Source organism: Scylla paramamosain, chromosome 43 (assembly GCF_035594125.1).
Source record: "Scylla paramamosain isolate STU-SP2022 chromosome 43, ASM3559412v1, whole genome shotgun sequence".
NCBI lineage: Eukaryota > Metazoa > Arthropoda > Malacostraca > Decapoda > Portunidae > Scylla > Scylla paramamosain.
Window position 1 is genome coordinate 10019929 of NC_087193.1, and position 24855 is coordinate 10044783.

A 24855-nucleotide genomic window follows, 5' to 3' on the forward strand; every position below is an offset into this window, starting at 1 on the left:
AACCTTTCTCTGATAAAGGAAGTAGAAAAAGAATCATAAAATCTTCTTTTCTTCCTCCTCTTCCTCCTCTTCCTCTTACTCCTACTACTTGATGGCTCGCTTTAGACAAGGCCTCGATGGCGCAGTAGGCAGCGCGTGAGTCTCATAATCTCAAGGTCGTGAGTTCGATCCTCACTCGGGGCAGAACATTTTTCACGCTTTGACGAAACGCCTTCATCAATACTTCAGCAAGAATTTCGAATAATATCTCGTTCAATAAAAGATTCCCGTGATAGAAGCACATTTAACTTGCGAACAATTCCGGCGGATACTTCGAGCACACCAGTCTATACGCTGACAAAACCTTTTCCAACCGCTTTTCTTTTTTTTTTTCCCTCTGCCATGAAAATTCCATATCAGATTTTCCATACTGCATGTTACTTTTCCCAGCTACTTTTATGCTAGGTCAAGCTGAAGGGAGCGGTGGGTGGGGAGGAACCTTCTACTGTACTCTCCTGTCTCTCAACGCTGTAGCTAGTTAGTAGTAGTTACCAAACAGCATTGCAAGGACTTAAAGGGCTGTTGCTATTTGGTTTTCCTTTGTATTCCTTTGTATATTGGTACTACTCCTAATGCTATTCCGGTTATCACAAGGCATAGATAACACTGATGACAAGGAGGAGGAGCAGGAATACTATAATAGAAACGGGAATAAGGAGAAGGAAGAGGAGAAGGAAGAGGAGGTGATAACGATAATAGAAGAAAGTGGAAGGAAAACTGGTGAATAGACGAAAGGGAAATAAAAGTGAACAACAAAACAGCAAACTAGAAAGAAAGAGAGAGAGAGAGAGAGAGAGAGAGAGAGAGAGAGAGAGAGAGAGAGAGAGAGAGAGAGAGAGAGAGAGAGAGAGAGAGAGACAGAAAAAAACCACGGTAATATCAAGGAATATCTCTCCCTCTCCCTCTCTCTCAACGTGGGCAGAGCGACAAAGAAGCAAAATCGAACAAAAATGCACCACCACCAATACGTTCATTGAATCATCGCTACAAAAAAAAAAAAAAAGAGAAAAAGACGAAAAAGGTAATAAAACACCAACAACAAATCAAATAAAAACAAAGAAAGAAAATGCCATAATTCTCTCTCTCTCTCTCTCTCTCTCTCTCTCTCTCTCTCTCTCTCTCTCTCTCTCTCTCTCTCTCTCTCTCTCTCTCTCTCTCTCTCTCTCTCTCTCTCTCTCTCTCTCTCTCTCTCTCTCTCTCTCTCTCTCTCTCTCTCTCCAGGGTCACGTGCAGGTGAGAAAAGACTGTAGCACCACATAACCTTGGGAACTTAATGAGCAAACACTCACCTTTTCTCACCTGACCAGAAAAATTATAAAAAGGAGCGTCAGGTGTTCAAAATTCGACAGGTAAAGGAGCGTGTGCTTGTGAGAAAGCAAGGAAGGGAAGGACAGGAGGAAGGGGAAGAGAATGGAGTGGAAGGGATGAACAGCGGAGGAGAAGAGGAAGGGGAAGAGAATGGAGTGCAAGGAGTGAGCAGCGAAGGAGAGGAGGAAGAGATAATGGTCTAATACAAAGGGTGAATAGGTGAGGTAATGAGATAGACAGGAATGCTGGTAATGAGAGAGAGAGAGAGAGAGAGAGAGAGAGAGAGAGAGAGAGAGAGAGAGAGAGAGAGAGAGAGAGAGAGAGAGAGAGAGAGAGAGAGAGAGAGAGAGAGAGAGAGAGAGAGAGAGAGAGAGAGAGAGAGAGAGAGAGAGAGAGAGATAAGCGGATACGTATATACAAGGATAATAGAAATTTGCATACATAGTAAAAAATATATACATTATCAATGACAGGCAAATAGATATAATGAAAGATGAACAGATAGACAGAGACAGACGGGCATACAGACAGGCGGGTAGACAGACGGGGAGATAGACAGACAGACAGACCATTATATACACACACGTTTCCAACTATCCATGCAAAAAATAACGAAAGTACACAATAATAATAATAATAATAATAATAACAATAATAATAATAATAATAACAATAATACAGAACCTCAGACGAAAGAAAAAAACTGACAGACAGACAAAGATATGCACACAGACACGAACGAAGAGGTCACAGAAATAAAAAAAAAAAAAGTGTAGTAGTAAGTAGAATGACCCCGAAAAATTGAAACCGGGACAAAAATAAACGGAGAGAAAGCAAGAGAAGAATCCTTAAACAAAGAAACTCAGCTGACAAGATGCGATTGTAGGAGGGGGAAGCAACAAGGACAACAAAGGCAGCGTGGGAAGACAAGCAAGCAAACTGAAGATGTAGAAAGGCGATGAAAACTGAAGATGGAAAATGATGACCATGGAAAAAGATGAAGGAAACAAAAGCTATTTGAGCAGACGACGGGGGAAAGAGGAACAAGGCAATAAAAATGTGGAATGAAAGAGGAGGAGCAGGAGCAGGAGGAGGAAATAAGAGGTGAGGAAACATGGATACGTGCGCTGCTAACACAAACACAACAATAAAGAATGAGAAATAGAGAAATTGGATGAAACATGACGGAAAGCAGGGGAGAAATAGAGTTTGTGGAAAGAAGTAAAACATGGAGAGAGAGAGAGAGAGAGAGAGAGAGAGAGAGAGAGAGAGAGAGAGAGAGAGAGAGAGAGAGAGAGAGAGAGAGAGAGAGAGAGAGAGAGAGAGAAAGTTAATATAATACATGCTATGAATTCTGGAAGGAGAGAAGCGGTCAAGAAGCTTCACTGCAAACATTATTCTTTCCTTAAAATTCCCTCGGCCTGCCAGTCAGAGAACCAAAATAAATTCTCCTAATAAAACAACTGCGTGAAATTTAAACTTACACTGTCACTGAACGTACTGATGTTATGTCCGAGAAAACGTTACACTAGACTTTGTGACATCGTTCTGCGAGGTACGTAAAGAAGTGACATAGTTGCGTCCATCAATAAAAAAATAAATAAATAAATAAATAAATAAATAAATAATAATAATAATAATAATAACAATAATAATAAAATAAATACCTTGTCACACACACAAATACAACACATAACTTTCAACATATTTCCCTCTCTGGTTTCTCAAGTCAGTAAACAAGTATTATAAAACCTTAGGCTGCTCTCATTAAACCAGAACTGAACGAAGAAGTAATTGGTCTGATAAATAAAAAAAAATAAATAAAAATAAACCTAAATAAAAAAAAGAGTCCAAAATAGTCTGATGAAGCAAAAAGTACGAAAATAAAGCCTGGAAATTGAAATGTAAATAAAAAAAAGTGTAAACTATTATCAAACCCAGAATGAATACCCAACTGTAATGTAATAAAAATAAAGGAATATTTAAACAAACCTGATGAAACCAAGAAATTGAAACGACTCATCTGAGGACCAAACCATAAAAAGAGATGGAAGAACCCTTATCTATTTCTCTAGTCTCGACTTCTCTACCTTTCCAGCGTGGGGTCGATGTGAAGGTCCCTATTTCATTCTCTAGCCTCGATTTCTCTTCCTGTCCAGCGAGGGTCTTGAATTTAATGTAAAGGAAGTCCCTATTTCATTCTCTACTCTCTATTTCTCCTTTACCTTTCCAGCGTGGGTCTTGAATTTCCCATGAAAGTCACGCACTGTACCTTGACGTCCATTAAAATTTGCTGGAGATGTCAAATAATTCTGCTTCATAAACTGGTCTTCGTAACATTTAATCGGAGGTGTTTCAGTTTCATTCTTATTTGAAGTCCACACACAAAGGTTCCTCCATAAAAATAATAAATAAATAAAAGATCATGGTTATTTTCTTCCCATGATATATTCTCCCAGTCTAACTTAATTTCGTGAAGGTGGGAAGGAAGGGGGGATATTTTGGGAATCTTGGGAGTGGAATGTGAGAGGAAGGATATTCTTTATTTAACCTGGAAGTTACCGTATAAATAATTTTCAGTAAGGCGTGGTCCGCGAGAGAGAGAGAGAGAGAGAGAGAGAGAGAGAGAGAGAGAGAGAGAGAGAGAGAGAGAGAGAGAGAGAGAGAGAGAGAGAGAGAGAGAGAGAGGACCCAACATCCCTGAAGCAATACAAAAAAATCTCAAATTTTCCCTCACTTCACAAACAAATCAAGTCATATCCACTACGTTCTCTCTCACTCATCATCACTGTCACTCGCTCACCATCACTGTCACTGTCACTGTCACTCACCAACCCTCACTGCTCCTCCCACAATCCCTCTACCACTCACCATTGTACGTAACTGCATTATCAGTCCCTCGTTTACAGTCTCATGTCACTGTTTCTTCACTGATCACCATTGTATTTCGTTCGCTTTTCACCATTTCCCTGTGACTATTGAATCTCACTCTCTTCTCACCATTAGTTTCACTCACTCTAAACAGTTGTCTCTCTCTCTCTCTCTCTCTCTCTCTCTCTCCCTTTCTCTCTCTCACCATCACTCTCACTCTCTCCCTCACCATCATTCACTCTTTCATCACCACTATCACCATCACTCACTCACTCTCACTCTCTCTCTCCCCCACAGCGCCCCTGGTCACCATCCCGGGGGGCTCTGAGCTGCATGTTAGAAGCGGAAGCACAGTCACCATCAAGTGTGTGGTGAGCCAGGCGCTTCACCCTCCCAGTTACGTCTTCTGGTACCACGTAAGTAACCCCCCCACCTCTCTCTCTCTCTCTCTCTCTCTCTCTCTCTCTCTCTCTCTCTCTCTACAACTCCAACTTCCGGAGATTGATAGAGTTCGCGTCCAAGTTTCACCAACAATTTATTTTTATTTTTCCTCACAGCTCGGGATTATATTATTTTTTTTTCTTTTCACATAATACCATTCACTTATTTATCCGCCTGCAAGCGCTAATAGCATGTTTCACTTGATGATATTAAACGCAGAGGCTCCCCCAGGTATCCAACACTACCCCTACTCCCCTTACCACACCAACAACCGAACTAACAACTAGAACAACAACCCCCCCCCCCCACCTGTGCAAAGTCCCCATCGGTTTAAAGAGCTCATGTTGCCATTATTTGGCGGGATAATTAATCATTTATTTTGGTTGGTGGTGGTTTGAAAGGTTTAATGGATCTTTTTATGCACTGGTTTCGAATAGGTGTGATTAATACCTGTGTTTTCGTCTCTTTAATGAATGTACACCTGATATTAATTAGCGACCGTAGCGTGAAACATTTACTCATTTACTTTGAGGTCTAATTCTTTCCCGCTATTACAAGTCCTCGAGGGAATCATCCGGCGCACTGGTTTGCCGAAATAGTCATAACTGCAAGGGGTATAATTATATCTGAGGTTAATTGCAGGTAATAACAACGGCCCGCCATCTGCAGGTGTTAATGTAATGGTGACTAACTGGTTGGTAACGATTTCTGCAAGGCGTGGTAATGGATTGCTTGGTGTTTGTAATTTAGAATCATTTAGCAAACATGAGACGCGGTTAAGTTGGATTGTTTATTTTATATATTTTTTTTATTTATCTATTTATTATTTGGCAGTTAGCAGTAAGGATATTGATGTAAAAGCACTCATACTCAAGGCTCCAGAACGTAATCACCTCTTCCTCCTCCTCCTCCTCCTCTTTCTCATTTTCATTCTGCCTTTTCCACCTCCTCTCCCTTCTGCTGTGCTTGTTAACTCCTTTTTTCCTATTTCTCCTTTTCTCCTTTAATTCCACCTTCTCCTCTCTTCCTCCTTTTCTACCACTTTCTTTTTACTTCTCCCTCCTACGCTTATTCATCCATTCCCCGTCCTTCTTCTATACCTTCTTCCCCTTCCTCCCTGCCTGTTTCTCCCCCTTCTCATTCCCCAACATCAGCTTCTCTTGCACCATCATCACCATCACCACCACCACCATCAACACCACCAAGTCAGACTACAATGCAGCCACCTGTAATAACCTTGGCCCTGCACCCTCCACCACACCACACTACCACACACCTCTTATAGATTCTCATTCCCTTCTCACACCTCACACAGGGGGAGCAACGCATACCTGAAGGGAAGTGGAAGGGCGTGACACAGCAGCCGTTGACCAGAAGGGCGTCAGGGGGAAGTGAAGCCGCCCTTACCATCACCTCAGTGAACCACGCCCACGCTGGCAACTACACCTGTGCTCCAGCCGCCCTCACGCCCGTCTCTGTCATCCTGCACGTGTTGAACGGTAAGACAAGGGTGATAAGGGTGTGTTAAGGGTGTGGTAAGGGTAAGGGGTGGATTTTAAGGGTGAGGCGAGGCTGAGAGATGGTAATTAGGGTGAGGGGTGGTTTTAAAGGGTGAGGCGAGGCTGAGAGATGGTAATTAGGGTGAGGCAAAGGTGAGATGGGTAAATAAGATGAAGCAAGGATGAGGAAGGGTGAGGCAAGGTGTGAGGGTGAGGCAGGAATAAGGTACGGCGAGGGAGTGTGGAAAAGGATGAGGGAGGAGGAAAAAGGGTGAGAAGAAGACAAGTGAGGCAAGACTGAGACAAAAGTGATGTAAGAATGAAAAGTGATGAAGAATGACAGGATGGAAAAAAAAATAATGATGAGAAGATTAAAAAAAAAGGTAAATATGAAAAGGACAAGATAAAAAAAAAAAAAAGGCGACAAACGTGAATGAGAGGGCAGGAAGAACTGCCTGAATGAGAAAAAAAAGAAAAGGAAAAGGACAAGTGTAGGGAATGAAAAAGGAAAGAATAGGAAGAACTGAGAAATGAGGAGAGGAGAAGGGGGTGGGAGTAGGTTATGTAAGCAAGTGAGAGCTGGTCAGGTCACGTCCGGAGGAAATGGGAGTTAAAACGGAGCTGGGAAAAGAGGCCACAGAATTTGTCTTAATTCTGTTGCACGATGGAATGGAGGAGAGGGAGGAGAGAGGCAGAGGGGAGGAAGGTAAGGCAGGGAGGGATGGGAACGACTAACTAACTGGGAGGAAGAAGAGAAGGAAGGTAGGGAGTGGGTGGGAGAATATGTGGAGGTGAAGGAAGGCAAGGAGTAAGCAGAAAAGGAGGTAAGGAGTTGGCGGGAGAATACATGGAAGGGAAGGGAAGTAGGAGGTGGAGGGGAGGGTATGTGGAGGGGAGTCAAAGTTATTGGTGGTGGGGAGTTTATGGGGTTGGATAAGGGTGAATTGTGGGTCACTAAGCGGGTTGGGGTACCATCACAGTCACTAGTGGAGTAGGGGCGGAGTGTGGGTGAATGGACTCAAAGTGGAAAGAAATGAGGTGGAGTGGACAAGTGTGGAGAGGGATATCGGATGGAGAGAGGCTGTGTAGTGTGGAGTGGGATGGTGGAGTGAGGCGTAAGAGGGGTGAGAGAGAGAGAGAGAGAGAGAGAGAGAGAGAGAGAGAGAGAGAGAGAGAGAGAGAGAGAGAGAGAGAGAGAGAGAGAGAGAGAGAGAGAGAGAGAGAATATAATGGTTAAATATACTAGAATTTTTTGTACGACTAAAGAAAAAATATAAAACAGTGTTGAATAAAAGAATAAATTAATAAATAAATGGGAGAATAAAAGAATGAATACGAATATGAATAAATAAAACAGAAGAACAATAAAAGGATATAGAAATTTGCTGGTGGGTGAGAACATGGATCTATAAGCACCTAAATAAATAAACAATGAAAAAGAAGAAGAAAAAAAAAGCTGAATGAATAGAAATTAAATATTAATGAAAAAAAAAACAGGACTAATAAAAAAGTAATTTGAAATATAAATTAAAAAAAAAAACAGGAAGAAGAAAAATGAATAATTAACAATACGAGTAAAAAAGAACAATACCAGGAAGAAAATTAATTAATGAATGGAAATATGGATGAATAAAAGAATAGGAAAACGAAAAAAAAAATGAATAATTGGAAAAAAAAGTGAAAAATTAACAAGACCAAGAAAAAAATAATGAATGGAAATACGAATGAATAAAGAATAGGACCAATAAAAAAAATAACAATTGGAAAACAAGAAAAATTGAAATAAAAACAAAAAAAATAAATGCAAATATCCTTGAATAACCTACATGACCTATAAAAAAATGAATAATCCAAAATACAAGTAAAAAAAATAACTTAAAAATGAATGAATGAGTGAAAATATAAATGAATAAAACACAGGACCAATACAGCGATAAAGATTGCGTTTTTGGCGGGGGAGATTGCATCGGGACAAACTAGATTCATGAACTTCCAAAACTGCATTCAACTTGTCTCCCTGAGCAGGATAAGCGAGCGAAATCTGAACCGGAGTGATGAGAGAGAGAAAAAAAAAAAAAAAAGGAAGATAAAATTTAATCAAAACTCCATCACATCACTAATCTAAAAGAGAGAGAGGGAGAGGAAGAGAGAGAGAGAGAGAGAGAGAGAGAGAGAGAGAGAGAGAGAGAGAGAGAGAGAGAGAGAGTGGGGCTGGAGAAAAAAAAAAGTGTATATCTTTCTAATATTTTATAGATAATGCAGGGTCCAATCGCAAACGACAGAAACTTTTAGCGGCGCATCAAAAAAGACACAATACCTGCACCACTCGCCGCCAAACAGAATCACACGCGACAAACAAACACTGACGGAGTAATGGCAGACGCTGGAAATTGAATAAAAAAAAAAGTGAAAAAAAAAACACTAAAAAAACACTAAATAACAAAAAAAAAAAAAAAACAACCGTATTTAAGAGTTCACGTTTCACCCATTCATATACCTGTCCTGATCACATTCCCCCCATCCCCTTCACCCCCTCCCTCTACCTCCCCCTAACTGTCCGTCCATCCAGTTCCTGTCAAAGGTGGGGAGGAAGGGGGAAAGGGGGAAGGGGAGGAAGGGGGGTAAAGGGGATACGAACGGGCGTGATGGGCCATTTCCGGTGGGCTGTAAACAAATCAAAGAGCCGTATTGATATCCTTGTTGTTGTTGTTGTTGTTGTTGTTGTTGTTGTTGTTGTTGATGTTGTTGTGGTGCTGGTGGTGTTGATGGTTGGGTGTTTGTTAGCTTCCTGGTATTATGCGGTGTGCGTGTGCGCGCGCGTGTGTGTGTGTGTGTGTGTGTGTGTGTGTGTGTGTGTGTGTGTGTGTGTGTGTGTGTGTGTGTGTGTGTGTGTGTGTGTGTGTGTGTTCTACGTACGCACAGTGCTTTGTCTTCCTGCTACCGTAATTTTAGTTGAGATTAAGTTAAATTATCGTTTATGCTTCTATCCCTCCCTGTGTGTGTGTGTGTGTGTGTGTGTGTGTGTGTGTGTGTGTGTGTGTGTGTGTGTGTGTGTGTGTGTGTGTGTGTGTGTGTGTGTGTGTGCACTAGATAAGTTTTTATTTCTTTTAAACTTTCACGCGGTTTTAAAGGGTGTTGTTCTATTAATAAGTTGATAATATGGACTATAACAGTTTTGAAAATCTCATATGTGGAAGAGATATTATAACATGGGGTACATTTGAGAAGAGTTTGTGTATCAGTGGAATTGTGGTCAATAAAGTTGCTTGCTTGCTTGCTTACCCCTGTGTGTGTGTGTGTGTGTGTGTGTGTGTGTGTGTGTGTGTGTGTGTGTGTGTGTGTGTGTGTGTGTGTGTGTGTGTGTGTGTGTGTGTGTGTGTCAGCACCTTGATTAACACACCTTTCTCCCTCCACAGGTGAGCGCCCCGCCGCTATGCAACACGGAACTAGCACTTCTTCTCTCCCCTCTGCCCCCTCTCTCCCTCTCCTCCTCCTGTTTACTCTCTTGCTCCTTCACCTCGCTCCCACTGACGTCATGTCCTCCCCTTCCTCCTCCTTTCTTTCTTCCTCCTTCTCCTCTTTTTTCCATTTAGAGTCCAGTGTTGTAAATACGCGGTGATGGCAACACTGATTCTTGTCCCATGTGTATGTAAAGCTTTGTCAATTTTGTATTAATTAATTAGAACAACGATATATGTATTATACACTAATATACATTATACACTTTCTTCTTCTTCTTCTCCTCCTCCTCCTCCTCCTCTTTCTTACCTTCTATTTTACGGCATTTCCTTCCTCCTTGTCATCTTGTCTTCCTTCTCTTTCTCCTTCATTTTCTCTCTCTTCTTCCTACTTCATCTCCCGAGTTTATCCCACCTTACTCGTTAATCTTGCATTTTTCCTTCTCTTGTTTTGTCCTTCTCCTCTTCCTATTTTTTTTTTTCATCTTTTTCTACTCCTCTTCTTCCTCCTCCTCCTCCTCTTCTTGTTTCTCGTCTTTCTCCTTTTATTTTCTTGTACATCTTTACACTGAAGTCCTCTCTTGGATGGATTAGCGTTACTTACACACACACACACACACACACATAGACAGTACTTACACGAACCCAATATTTTTCGTGCAGTTGTAACTAAATGTATATATTAATGTTTAAGTATGTCATGTAATTCCAATTATATTTGTTACGTATAATGAGAGAGAGAGAGAGAGAGAGAGAGAGAGAGAGAGAGAGAGAGAGAGAGAGAGAGAGAGAGAGAGAGAGAGAGAGAGAGAGAGAGAGAGAGAGAGAGAGAGAGAGAGAGAGAGAGAGTGTGTGTGTGTGTGTGTGTGTGTGTGTGTGTGTGTGTGTGTGTGTGTGTGTGTGTGTGTGTGTGTGTGTGTGTGTGTGTGTGTGTAATCCTGTTGATCCCCCCAAACTTGTAATCAACTACAGACATAAGGAGTTTTCGGCCTTGCATCAATCAAGCAATCAATCAATTAAATAAAAAAAAAAGGACAGAAAATCACCTTCATTCAATTCACATCCTCAGAGAAAAAAAAAATACCACCACCACCACCACCACCATTAATAATAATAATAATAATAATAATAATAATAACAACAATAATAGTAATAATAAGTCGTAATCCGAGCCGAAATGAACAAGGCCGAACTCTCCTAACAAGCGCCATTACCATTACTGTCTCGTATAGGGTAACAGTGATATCTTTTATGCCACTCAATCCAGTATCCGTTTTCTATTGCGTGCTGTCCGGGAGTCGAAAACGCGAAGCGGGGAACGCCTCTGTATGTAAACGATGTTGATGATCATAATACCTATACTGCTGATGATGACCATGATGCATTTGTGTACATATTATATTATAGGCAATGACGTGCAGTACCGTTAAAAATAAATGGGATTTTTTGTGTAATGAAATGAGTTTTATTCGCATCCCAGTTCACTATTTTTTTTTTCCTTTTCGTTTTTCTTTTTCTTTTTCTTTTTTTTTTTTTTGCAGTTGAAGGTAAGTGATTAAAATAGCATACAGTAATGATTACAAATTTAACTAGTTTATTAATAAGATATCTTGATTTTTTTTCTTTTTCTTTCCTTTGAATTCTTGCTTTACTTATTTATTTATTTTTTTTTACGAAATGCGTTCATCATTAACAGCGAAAAAAAAAAAAACAGAAAAGGTAAGAAACAGAAACGCGACGAGAGAGAGAGAGAGAGAGAGAGAGAGAGAGAGAGAGAGAGAGAGAGAGAGAGAGAGAGAGAGAGAGAGAGAGAGAGAGAGAGAGAGAGAGAGAGAGAGCATTAACTCTCATGTAGTCAGTCGCGTCCAATAATTCGCAGGCCACACACCTGAGCGTTGGCAGGTATGCGCCACTAATTAACGCATACCTACACCTGTCTGATGGCTTTCACGCACGCACACACACACACACACACACACACACACACACACACACACACACACACACACACACAATACGTGCAAATCAACAATACGTGCAAATCAAATCACACCGAACAACAACAACAACAACAACAACAACGACAACAACAACAACAACATATCAGGCCTACCATCCCATGTAGGCCTGGCGGTGGCGGGACCTAAAATCATATTACGGAACCAAAAATACCTGACCTCGTTTGAACAGCCCTGAGTCTACCTTGCCATATGGTGACGCTGTGATTAGGAGAGGAGGGAAGGGAAGGGAAGGGAAGGGAAGTGAGAAGGGAAGGGAAAGAAAAATATGGAAAATGAGGAAAGGAAGGAAAGATTGCCGAAGTAGAGAAGGAAAGGGGAGGGAAGGGGAGGGAAGAAGAAGGAAGAGAAGAGGAGGAGGAGGAGAGAGAAGGGTAGTGAAGGAAAAAATGTAGAAGCAAGGTAAGAAAAAACTAGTAAGAAGAGAAAGGAAGGGAAGGAAGAAGCGGAAAAAAAGAGGAAGAAAAAAGGGAATAGTAAAGAACAGGAAGGCAAGGGAAAAGGGATGTAAGAAAGGAGATGGGAAGGAAGGGGAAATGGAGGAAGCAAAACAGAACGAAAAGACATAGAAGGGTAGGAAAGGGAGGAAAAGGAAGGAATGGACAGGTGAAGCGAGGAAGACGAGACAAAAAGAAAAAAGAGAAAAGAGAATGAAAGAAAACTGCAAAGAATGTAGGAAAACGAAGGAATGGACCAGAGAACAGAGGAAAACAAGCAGAAAAATAAAAAAAACAAGAGGAAGAGAATGGAAGAAAAACTAGAGAATGTGCATGTAGGTGTTGGTGTAAAGGTACATGGTTGAACGAAAATGGTGAGAAACGTTTGCCTACATACACACACATACATACACACACACTGCTAGCCTCCATGAACCAGCAAAGACCCGTAACAACAAGTACAATTAACGCCTCACATTGCAGCTTTGAATCGAAACAAAAGTCACATCACAGGGGAACAGAAGGGAGAGAATAGTGGAGGGAAGGTGAAGAGAGAGGAGACGAGAATGGTCCAGTATTTGCTCGGGTGATATTTAAACTAATACCAACATGTTTATTAATCTGAGTTTTTTTTTTTTTTTTTTTTTTTTTTTGGCAAACATCTTCGTAGTTCATTGGATTGTTTTTGCTTATAATTATTCACTCCCTGGTGTTTCCAAGGGGAGAGGAATGTCAAGTGTGTTCTTTTAGAGTTGTTTTCAAGTTTCTGAAAGGTGAATGAGAACAGTTTCCTATACCAGCATAGCAGAAAAAAATTGTTCATGATAGTTATAACCAAGCAAAATTTAGGTTTTCATTTTTTTTTTTGGGGGGGGGCGAAGAAAACCATAACAATCCCAGAACTTTTTCTTAACGGATACAAAAAAAAAAATGCATTCACGATTACCTTTACTATTCAAAAGATTAATAGTTTTATATTCTAACATGCTTGAAGAAAAAATAAAAAACTACTTAGAATCTGTGTTGTTACTTAGAATCGGTTTTTCTTTTAAGACTTCCCCTTTACCACGGAGATCACCACTACAATAACACTTTAGCACGCAGACGTCATAACATTCCCGCACGCCGCCACGCCATCAGTGACCCCAAACAGCACGCCCTTATGGCCCCGCCCAACACCACCCTCCTGTCACGATGCTGCTGTGTTTACCCCTTGAACTCTCACCCTCACCCGTCACCCTCATCACTCATCCGCCACCAATCAGCCTCATCCGTCACCCCCATCTGTCACCGTCACCCGTCACACGCTACACGCCAGGCATTGCTTACCTCCTGCACTCTACAAAGTCTCTCTCTCTCTCTCTCTCTCTCTCTCTCTCTCTCTCTCTCTCTCTCTCTCTCTCTCTCTCTCTCTCTCTCTCTCTCTCTCTCTCTCTCTCTCTCTCACCCGTCACATGGTACTAGCGCCTGGTACTCTCTTCTATCCAGTTCGTCCTTTTTTATTTATATAGAGAATGAGTAAAGTTTTATATTTTTGTGCAGCTCTTGACTTACAAAATACATTTCCATCTTTTGTTTGAATCCCCGTTGTAGCTTTTGTTTCATTTATCATTTTTTCTCTTTTCTCTATTCCATGTATCCGTCAGCTTTTCATTTAGTGTATTCAGAAAACGGAAAAACAGAAAACATTTGGACTTTGAGTGAAAAGTTTACCCTTTCAAAACTAACTTGGACAACGCACTTAAACTTCAGTCCTCACTTTTGTTTTCTACACTCCTGCGACTTGAACACTTGAAACATGAAGGGAAGTCACCTTAAAACTAAACTGCTCATAGATTTCCATATACTACAGAGCGATTAGATATGTGAATTGCTCTCTCTCTCTCTCTGTCTGTCTCTCTCTCTCTCTCAACATACATGGTACATTGAAATACGAAGAGTAATAATTCTATTTTGAAAGTAACCATTTCGTTGCGCATTATTTAAAACACATTGCCAGTACATCAAACAGATAAAGATAAAACACAACACAAACTCTCTCTCTCTCTCTCTCTCTCTCTCTCTCTCTCTCTCTCTCTCTCTCTCTCTCTCTCTCTCTCTCTCTCTCTCTCTCTGACCCGACCCCCAAAAAAGCCTACATCCGTTTTCACGTATGTCAGAAAAATAAGACACAGCTCACTAACATTCGTGTGACGCAAAAACCCCAAAAGTCAAAAAATGTGGAGGAGGGAAAGGTGAGGCGGTGAGCGAGGCGAGGGCGAGAAGGCAGGGCGAGGGGAGGCAGAAGGCGATTCCAGACACTTAGCCTCCCTTCTGGTGCTGGTCGATGGGCCATAGAATTTAGAGGTCACGACGTGGAGGGTAATGTGGACGAGAGAGAGAGAGAGAGAGAGAGAGAGAGAGAGAGAGAGAGAGAGAGAGAGAGAGAGAGAGAGAGAGAGAGAGAGAGAGAGAGAGAGAGATATTCTTGTGTAAAGGAATATTTTATGTCTACAGCTGTGTGTGTGTGTGTGTGTGTGTGTGTGTGTGTGTGTGTGTGTGTGTGTGTGTGTGTGTGTGTGTGTGTGTGTGTGTGTGTGTGTACCGGTGTGCTGCAGGACGTGTATCCGCGACCAGGTTCTCCTTTTGCTTCGCACCTTTGTACTTTATGAATTAAAACACCTGTAACCTTCAGCCACATTCAAATATATACACGACTCTTGCTAGGTTTGCTTCCTTCTTTAGTTTTCTGTTGCACTTCGTGTTCTGCCTCTCCCTCTCACCCCACCCCCTATCTCTCTCTCTCTCTCTCTCTCAAGACAAAGCAACACTCACCTTGTGCCAACGTAAATTCACAAGCTTGCATCCTTACCTTTAACCCCTTCCTCCTCCTCCTCCTCCCTCTTTAAGACCTCCCTTTCCCAGCAGTCTCCTTGTAGCTTCTCATAACATTACCTCTTACCCCTTTTTTACCCTTATGGCCTCCTCCCATCTCACCTTGCTCCCTAGACACCTGTTTCTCCTTATATTCTTTACCTATACTTCACCTCACCACCTCCCCTCAGCTCCTCCTTCTCGCTACTCTTTCACGCCTTCCGTATTCTAACAGTATACTCTCCTACAGTCTTCCTCCGCCTTCACCGTACCTTTATTGACCCCCTGGCCTCACCTGCCGCCACCCTCAGCCCTGATCTGCCGCCCCCAGCCCTGACCTGCCGTCCCCCCACACCCTCCACTGGCCCTATCCTCCGTCCCCCAAGCTAGTGATCAAGGAAACAAGGTACAGAGGCGGGTTGCTTTCTCTCCTTCATCTCAAGGCTTAATAACACGAGCTCCGCGCCTCTGCAGGAGGAGGAGGAGGAGGAGGAGGAGGAGGAGGAGGAGGAGGAGGAAACGAAAGCAATGAAGGCGACGATAGCGGAGCAAAACAGGACAAGAACAAAGGTGGGAAAAAAGAGATGGCGAAGACGGAGACGAAAAAGAAAAACTGAAGAAGACTGAAGGAGAGCGGGTTATTAAAAACGGGTAAGGTATGCAGGATTCGATGACATGCAAAAGTTGATGGGAGTTGAAAGACGCCTCTTGCACCTGCGCGCGAACACACACACACACACACACACACACACACACACACACACACACACACACACACACACACACACACACACACAGTTTCTACGTGACAAAATCAGAAGCAAAACGCATGAAACCAAAAGTAAAAATGGGAAAAAAAATTTTCATGTTCATATTATTCATATTTGAATTCTGTCAATGGAAAAATACGAAAGGAAAATACGACAGTATATATATATATATATATATATATATATATATATATATATATATATATATATATATATATATATATATATATATATATATATATATATATATATATATATATACTCACTAGTTTAATATCTCCTAAACATCAAAATTAAATTTCATATGAAAATACCGAGTCACAGAAAATGATTATTTATGTACCCACGAGCCCCACCACTACTACTTATACTACTACTTCCAATACTACTACTATTACTACTACTGCTACTGCTGTTGCTGCTGCTGCTGCTTCTACTACTGCTGCTGCCGATGATGATGATAATAATAATAATAATAATAATAATGATAATAATAATAATAATAATAATAATAATAATAATAATAATAATAATAATAATAATAATAATAATAATATAATAATAATAATAGTAGTAGTAATAATAATAATAATAATAATAATAATAATAATAATATTATTATTATTATTATTATTATTAATATTATTATTACTTGCATTAACACCGCCCCTAGTAATAACAATAACAACAATAATCATACGTATATAATTCCAAGACGGTGATGATAACGCCAGTGATAAAAAAAAAAAAAAACGCAAGTGCTACTCCTGCTGCTGCTGCTGCTGCTGCTGCTACTATTACTACTACTACTACTACTACTACTACTAAACTATAATTTTCACTTACATCACCAAAGGTACCTACAGCAACAACAACAAAAATAAATGGGAAAGGAATAATAATACAAAACACACACAACTAAACAAACACTAAAATCACAACCTTCAATAAAACACAACAATAATAAAAAGAACAAACACTGCAAACAAACAAACAAACAAACAAACATGGATATAATGAGACACTAATTAACTCAAGCAAAATTAAAGCACAAAAAATATATATATATTAAATAAAAAATAGCCACTGTGACTCTTCTCCTAACAAGTGGATCCGCCGACCATTAGCATAATTACCTGGTCCTAATTGTCCCTAAAGGTGTTAATGTGTTCTGAGCACTGCACGCCTTCGCCCATCTCGCCTAAGAAAGAAATTGAACCTGACATCCTAAATTATGCTTAATTATCTTCCACACTTTTAATTTTTCTCTCTTCGTTCATAAAAGTTTTACGTACTCAAAGTCTGATTCAATTTATACTCTTTTTTATTCAAATTATGAGTTTTTAATGTATTTGAAAGTTAGTTTATTAATGCTCTTTTTTCTTAATATTATCTTCCCTTGATATTTTTTTTTCCTATTCGATCACAAAAGTTTCACGTACTCAGCGTCTGATTCAAGTTATTTGATTTTTTATTCAGGTATCTATCTTTTTTTTATTTTATCTATGTATGTGAGGGTTAGTACTGTTTATCAGCACTTTTCTTGGTTCCTTAATTCATCCTTCATTCAAACGACAATTCAAAAGTTATATTCTAAAAGTCTCATTCATGTTCTATTCCTTCTAGTTTAACCTATATTTCTTTTCACTTCCTCTTTGTATGTCACGGTAAGTTATCAATTTTCTTCTCTACTTTTTCATTTATCATCTATTGCAAAAAAGTTCCATGCTCTGACACTGTTAGATTTTTATTCTCTTAATTTCGTGATGTCAAAATTAATAATCTATTTCTAATTTAACTTTTCCTTTTTAAGAAGTACGTTAAGCAGTCAAGTCTTATTCAGCCCTTATCCTTTTATTCTATCAAAGTATGTCAAGGTGAGTTTGTTAATCATTTTCTAACTTTTCACTTTTCTTCACCTGATCAGAAAAAAAAAAAAAAATACGTAGTCAAAATCTAATTTAAGTTTCATTTTCTTCCTGTCAAGGTCATTTTATTAATCACATGTACGCTCTCTCTCTCTCTCTCTCTCTCTCTCTCTCTCTCTCTCTCTCTCTCTCTCTCTCTCTCTCTCTCTCTCTCTCTCTCTGGTTTTCTTAATTTTTCGTGCAATTCTGCAAGTTTTTTTTTTCCAAAGACTTTAATTTTTCGTTTAATTTCCCGCCAAAACATTCAACACTGCTTAGATGTAATTAATTGATCTCCACCATCATTTTTTTCCTCGCAAGGTGATTAATCTCGCCAATGTTGCGCATTTTCAATTTTTCTTTCGTGTATCTCTCACGAAGTCACATCACTCGGCATGGGAAGCGATAATACTTACTTATTTACCCTCACTTCATCTGCCCTTAAGAGTGATATTGAATTTTACAGCATTATCTACAGCAGCACTACAAGATTTATGTGGTTTGGTACGTGCGAAACCACCTGACGATTGATATTAATACTAGTGCTACTGCTGCTGCTACTTCTACTACTGCTATAATAGAGAGAGAGAGAGAGAGAGAGAGAGAGAGAGAGAGAGAGAGAGAGAGAGAGAGAGAGAGAGACTCATTTTTCTCCCCACTTTCCACTAAGTTACTCCTCCCACTTAGCTGGTGTCAAACGAGTCCTTTAAGACACCTTATGCCGCCCACCCAAGCGTACTCTCTCTCTCTCTCTCTCTCTCTCTCTCTCTCTCTCTCTCTCTCTCTCTCTCTCTCTCTCTCTCTCTCGCTCGCTCTCACCTCCTTATCTACGAAATTAATGCTGGTAGAGCCCCTTGCCTCGCTACAACACCTTTACAAGCTTGCCTGCAATACCCCGGCACAGCGTCTGTTTCCCGCACCACAATACATTCCTGCCCTAATACTCATTTACGATAACAATATAATTAAATGTTTGAATTTTACATAGAGACTTAAAGTATATTTTTTTTTTATGCTTGTTTGTCATTCTTCTCTATATTTGTCTCGTTGTTTTAATTGTTTATTTGTTTATTTTATATTTTTATGGTTTTGCTGATATTTTTATTTCTCATTTACTTGAATTCGTGTTTAATACTGAAAATTGTCTTTTTTAAGCGTTATTTTTTCAGTTTTTCTTTCTTTATTTGTTTTTTTTTTTAATCAATTTCTGGTGCTTTCGATTTAAACAATTTTCAAATTCAGATATTTGTACAGTACACATCTAATACTATACACATTTTTTTTTTATCAACACTTTAAATAGACAGTCATATAAAACAGATGCCACCTCATGTTTTTCAAAAGATACAAGTAGTAAGATGAAACGCAAACAGTACAAGTATAGAGGCAAATATGTATACTCAACTCTCCCTATACATAACGTTTAATACACACACACACACACACACACACCTGCCCTACATCCAGTTCACTCTTTTCTCCCATTCACGAGTTTTATGTGTGAAAAATGTGTGAAAATAAACATTAAAACTCATGGCACATTAAAGGCAAGGTCCAAGCCACCTTAAAAAAAAAATTCTCTCTCTCTCTCTCTCTCTCTCTCTCTCTCTCTCTCTCTCTCTCTCTCTCTCTCTCTCTCTCTCTCTCTCTCTCTCTCTCTCTCTCTCTCTCTCTCTCCCTATATTTGTGTTTGTGAGAGAGAGAGAGAGAGAGAGAGAGAGAGAGAGAGAGAGAGAGAGAGAGAGAGAGAGAGAGAGAGAGTCACAATACTTCGCTGGCTGGCTCAGGATCAAACGGAAGATATAAACAACCTTCCATTACCGCGCAATCCTCATACGGCGCTTCCTCTTCTCTTCATCACCAAACTGCGCGCGCCGTAATCCGACCCGTTTACGCTCGATTCCCAGCCGGTTATGGCGCAAAATAAAGCCCGCGGATTCCCACTGCAACTTTGTAACCCTGATCTATCCCGCTCATCAAACAGTAACACGGCTTTGTGATCCGAAAATAATGAGGTCACGGTACGCGGTGCAGCGGCAGGGACACACCAGCACTATGGCACGGCTGTCGCAGGTACACAACCCGGCTTTAAAAAAACAAAGCACCGCGCCGCCGCCATCACCGCTGCATTACAACACGGATTTTAGACTCGTGCCTTAATGCGATGCTGCAACCTGGACATATTTCACAACACTTGCGTCCTTACACCTGAAGCTTTCACACATACACTCCTACAAAATATACACCACAAACATACACTCATACATACACGCCTACAAAACGTACAACAAAGACATACATCCCTACATACACGACCATACAGCATACAACACATGCATACATACGTACATGCAAACATCTCATAGGAAGGTTTCGTGCACATACACAAAAGGGAAAGGCACATAAATACATAAACAGACATAAATGAATTAGAAAAATTGTATCTATTTGTGTGACACCATGCAAGAGAAACAAGACACCCACGAAACTGAGTGACAGCAATAAAAAAATAAATAAATAAATAAATAAATAAATAAAAAATCCGGTAAAAAAAAACATTAAACACAACAATAACAGTAATAGCAGCAGCAGCAGCAGCCACCACCCAACAACAACAACAACAACAACAACACATGCGGAAACAACATCCTGACCGTATATAAATGTTAAAACAAAAGCCATGAAAGCAACAGATCATCCAAAAATGAAGGAGAAACTAACAAGTGAAAAAAAAAACAACAACAACAATTACGAAACATGAAAACACCTCGCTCAAAAAATGGTTTAAAAGTTTACAAAGGAAGCGTATAAAAGAAAGAATAAAAAGTCATAAAGGTTGCATCATTCTTCATATTATTTTACAGAGCACACGGATCAAAATGAACGGAAATATATGAGAGGGAAGGGATGGAAAAAAATAACAAGTAATACAACAACAAAAGGCAGACAGCAATAAATGCGAAAAATTTTTGTTATATTTACAAATATTTTTAACTTTTCCCATTTGGGTTCGATTCAGGACGTTAGCAATAATTTAGAGAGAGAGAGAGAGAGAGAGAGAGAGAGAGAGAGAGAGAGAGAGAGAGAGAGAGAGAGAGAGAGAGAGAGAGAGAGATTCATGATGTACATTAGAAAAAAATACAAAACGAAGGACAAAGAACAACCAGAAACGATTAATAGGTCAAGAGACACGAATTCTCCTCTCTCTCTCTCTCTCTCTCTCTCTCTCTCTCTCTCTCTCTCTCTCTCTCTCTCTCTCTCTCTCTCTCTCTCTCTCTCTCTCTCTCTCTCTCTCTCTCTCTCTCTCTCTCTCTCTCTCTCTCTCTCTCTCTCTCTCTCTCTCTTATCTTTCCCCTTTGCCCTTCTGCTCCTCCTCAGACATTCCCAAACTCACCTCCTCCTCTCTTCCTCCATCTCCCCTCCTCTGCATCCTTCCCTCCCCTCCTTCCCTCCTCTCCTCCTCTCCCTTAACACAGTCCATCCATTCAGTCTTCATCAAGCATTTTCCAACTGCAAATAAGTTCTGGTTAGTGTTATGACGTGTGTGTGTGTGTGTGTGTGTGTGTGTGTGTGTGTGTGTGTGTGTGTGTGTGCGTTACGTTGACTTATTAGCAGCAATAGGTAAACAGAAGAGTGATTCTTTTTACGAGCAATGTTGTTTACCTGTGTGTGTGTGTGTGTGTGTGTGTGTGTGTGTGTGTGTGTGTGTGTGTGTGTGTGTGTGTGTGTGTGTGTGTGTGTGTGTGTGTGTGTGTGTGTGTGTGTGTGTGTGTGTGTGTTGACTTATTGGTAGTGGTGCATAAAGCCTTTTTTTTTTTCTTTTTTAATGCGCTATGCTTACTGATCCCGATATTTGCATTAGTGTATAAATCCCATCACTGGCATTAGTGTGCTGAAAGTATCTTGCTAATACCGATGCCGAAATAATAACAGTAATAACAAAAATAGTAGTAGCAATAGTAGTAGTAGTAGTAGTAGTAGTAGTAGTAGTAGTAGTAGTAGTAGTAGTAGTAGTAGTAGTAGTAGTAGCGATATAAATCACCACTTTTTATTTTTAGAGAGAGAACTAGACTGCTGCTACCTGTATGAAGTGTATCGCTTATTACTGAGGTACTTCAATAACATATAAAGGTCCAATCAATAAGGAAAGAGTCAGGATACAAGGTTTCTCCATGTGAAGTAATCAGCGCCTGCCCTTCAAGTGCAATTAAAACTTATTTTGCAGCTTTATTAGTGAATTTGTAACTTCTAATGCACTGGGTTTTGTGATACTGGAGAGAGAGAGAGAGAGAGAGAGAGAGAGAGAGAGAGAGAGAGAGAGAGAGAGAGAGAGAGAGAGAGAGAGAGAGAGAGAGAGAGAGAGTATTTATATTCAGGAAGATAGTACATGTGTGAGAAATTTAGCAAGTTTTCTTTATAGTGAGTGGTAGACTAGGTTTTGGTGACACTCACGCCCACACACACACACACACACACACACACACACACACACACACACTGTTCCGGTGTGGTTTTGAATTATCAATTACCACTGGACACTGTTCATTAGTTTCTTACCTTTATATAATAGGTAAAGTCACTCTTGGTGAGTTTCTGTGGTTTTCAGGTGAATGTCAAAGGTGAACGTATAAAAATATGTATATTTAGATATATGTACAGAGTTCTGGAGAAGGGTGTTGCGCGTACGGGACAACGGATGTCCTCTGCGTGGTGCAGCGTTACACCCTGGCAAGAGACTGCCGGAGCCGGCACAAGGGACGCTTAGCGCCTTCAAAAAGTGCTGACACTAGAAATAGGGGCGGGTTGACCGCACTCACAGTACATGAATATATTCATAATTATAACTCTCTAATTACATAAATAAGGCAAGGGAAAAGCTACTTATAGCTAAGAGTAATACATGCCAAAATACATTAGGGAGAGATTAACTATGGAGAATACTTAGATACTATAATGTAGGTGCTACCGATTACTTATCCATGGCAATAAAAGGAGTATGGAAAGTTCCATGGTGTGTGTGTGACGTAGGGTGGCGTGATCATATCCGCCCCACCCTTATGCGCCAACATCCACTATCTACACTTATGCATATATGTATACATACACTTATATTGCTAATCAGGCAAGGCATTATAAATACAATACATATTATTACTAATTATGTGACACCGTTACAACACACACACACATAACGAGTCAACACCAAGCAGTTTCCGTGACAAACCTTGAATTAAAGTGAATATTGACCTTCCATCTGTCAAATACCAATTCGTGATCAGCGAGGGAAAAAAAGCAGTCGCGAAAAAAAAAAAAAAAAAAAAAAAACTAATGGGTGATAGATTTTACTGCACTTCACCTGAACCTCCCAATATTTCACCTCACAGGAACAGACAACACCCAATGCACCACCAGGTCCACCACGACCACCGCTACCGTCACCACCACCACCACTATTAACCTCTGAATGCTAGATAACTTTTGCTTATAGTCTCATTCAACATTTTAGACCTTTTTTTTTTTTTGTACGTCTCCAAAATAGTTCTGCAGTTTAAAAAAAGATTAAAAAAAAAATAAAAAAAGATAAAAAAAAAACATTCGTCTCCTATTGTCTCATTTTTTGTTTGTCCAAGTATATATATATATATATATATATATATATATATATATATATATATATATATATATATATATATATATATATATATATATATATATATATATATATATATATATATTTTTTTTTTTTTAGAGTTCTTAATGAAGCGACCATAAGAGTGAAAGGGTTAAACCAGGTACAGTATAAGCAAATTTAACTCACCACCACAATTCATAGGACAACCACCCTTTTCTACCATTATTACCACAACCGTCACTGTCACTACTAGTAATGAAAACAGGTGTAATACAAGCAAACTTAACCACTATCACTGACCATCACAATTTGCAGCCACCACAGAGATTATCTATAACTATCACCAACATTGCCACCACAGCCGTCACAACTCTCACCACCACCACAATTAAAAGAAATAGAATAAAAGCAATTTTTACCATAATTACTAACCATCACAATTCAAAACACCACAAACAGGAGCTTCTACAACCACTACCAACATTACAATAATCCCTATCACTATAACCACGACTAAAATTACAACTATTCTTTTACCACTACAGTCACTACCACAAACATCCCACCAGTACATCATTACCACCATTACTATTACTACTACCACTAACATCAATACAACCATTATTTAGTTTAGTTGTAGCGACAGAAATAGGAAAGGCACCAAGAGAAGATATTGCTTCCTGTATCATATCAAAAAGTTGAACAATAATAACACTGATGGGGATTGAAGCTGTCGAGCCATACAAATATTCTACCGTGTGTGTGTGTGTGTGTGTGTGTGTGTGTGTGTGTGTGTGTGTGTGTGTGTGTGTGTGTGTGTGTGTGTGTGTGTGTGTGACAATCTGGTTCTGTATAGTTCCGTGTATTTGTTCCTATGTTTACAAACTCCCTTAATTTGGGCTTTTGATCTCTCTCTCTCTCTCTCTCTCTCTCTCTCTCTCTCTCTCTCTCTCTCTCTCTCTCTCTCTCTCTCTCTCTCTCTCTCTCTCTCTCTCTCCGGATATTTCCTTAAAAGTTCTAATTATCAGAGCTGATGAAAAATTCGTACAAGACGGCCATTTTTAAAACCCACGTTCAGGGATTATAAAGTTTATTAAATTTTTAAAAGGAATCGGGAAGAGTTAAAACTTGCTTGGGGGAAAAATAGGAAAATATTTTCTTTTGGACCAAATAAGGTTACAAAGAAATTAGAGTCAAATGAGTCTCTTTCAAAAGTTTTTTTTTCAGTATTAGTGGTGGTGGTAGTGGTCGGTGGCAGTAGTAGTAGTAGTAGTAGTAGTAGTAGTAGTAGTAGTAGTAGTAGTAGTAGTAGTAGTAGTAGTAGTAGTAGTAGTTGTTATTGTTATTGTTGTTGTTATTGTTATTGTTGTTGTGGTGGTGGTGGTGGTGGTGGTGATTGTTATCATTGTTATTGTTGAAGTGGTAATAAAATTAAGAACAGTAGTAATAAACTAGTAGTAATAGTGGCGATACTTGCAGTAGTAGTAGTAGTAGTAGTAGTAGTAGTAACACCAGCAGCATACCTCCAACACTACAGGCAACCAACGTAACTAACACTTCCAAGAAACACCTACACACTCAGGTGACAGCATACCTCCGTCACACACCTGTCTTGACCACCT

At 39.8% G+C, this 24855-nt stretch overlaps 1 protein-coding gene, 1 long non-coding RNA gene and 1 other non-coding gene across 6 annotated transcripts in view; 2 read left to right on the forward strand and 1 right to left on the reverse strand.

Annotated features, from left to right (window-relative positions):
* LOC135093677 (uncharacterized) overlaps positions 1-11075 on the forward strand; it is a 62507-nt gene extending 51432 nt beyond the window's left edge. For both annotated transcript variants that reach the window (XM_063993180.1, XM_063993181.1), the window contains exons 5-7: positions 4516-4634; positions 5975-6158; positions 9575-11075. In XM_063993180.1, the coding sequence (XP_063849250.1) occupies positions 4516-4634; positions 5975-6158; positions 9575-9777 (506 nt within the window). In that variant the 3' untranslated portion in view covers positions 9778-11075. The remainder of the gene's footprint in view (positions 1-4515; positions 4635-5974; positions 6159-9574) is intronic.
* Positions 1-24855, reverse strand: part of LOC135093679 (uncharacterized) — a 204124-nt gene that overhangs the window by 168636 nt on the left and 10633 nt on the right. For all 3 annotated transcript variants that reach the window (XR_010263454.1, XR_010263455.1, XR_010263453.1), the window contains exon 3: positions 5991-6142. This is a non-coding gene — a long non-coding RNA (uncharacterized LOC135093679). The remainder of the gene's footprint in view (positions 1-5990; positions 6143-24855) is intronic.
* Positions 111-183, forward strand: Trnam-cau (transfer RNA methionine (anticodon CAU)). Its single transcript has one exon. It is a non-coding gene; the product is annotated as a tRNA-Met (tRNA).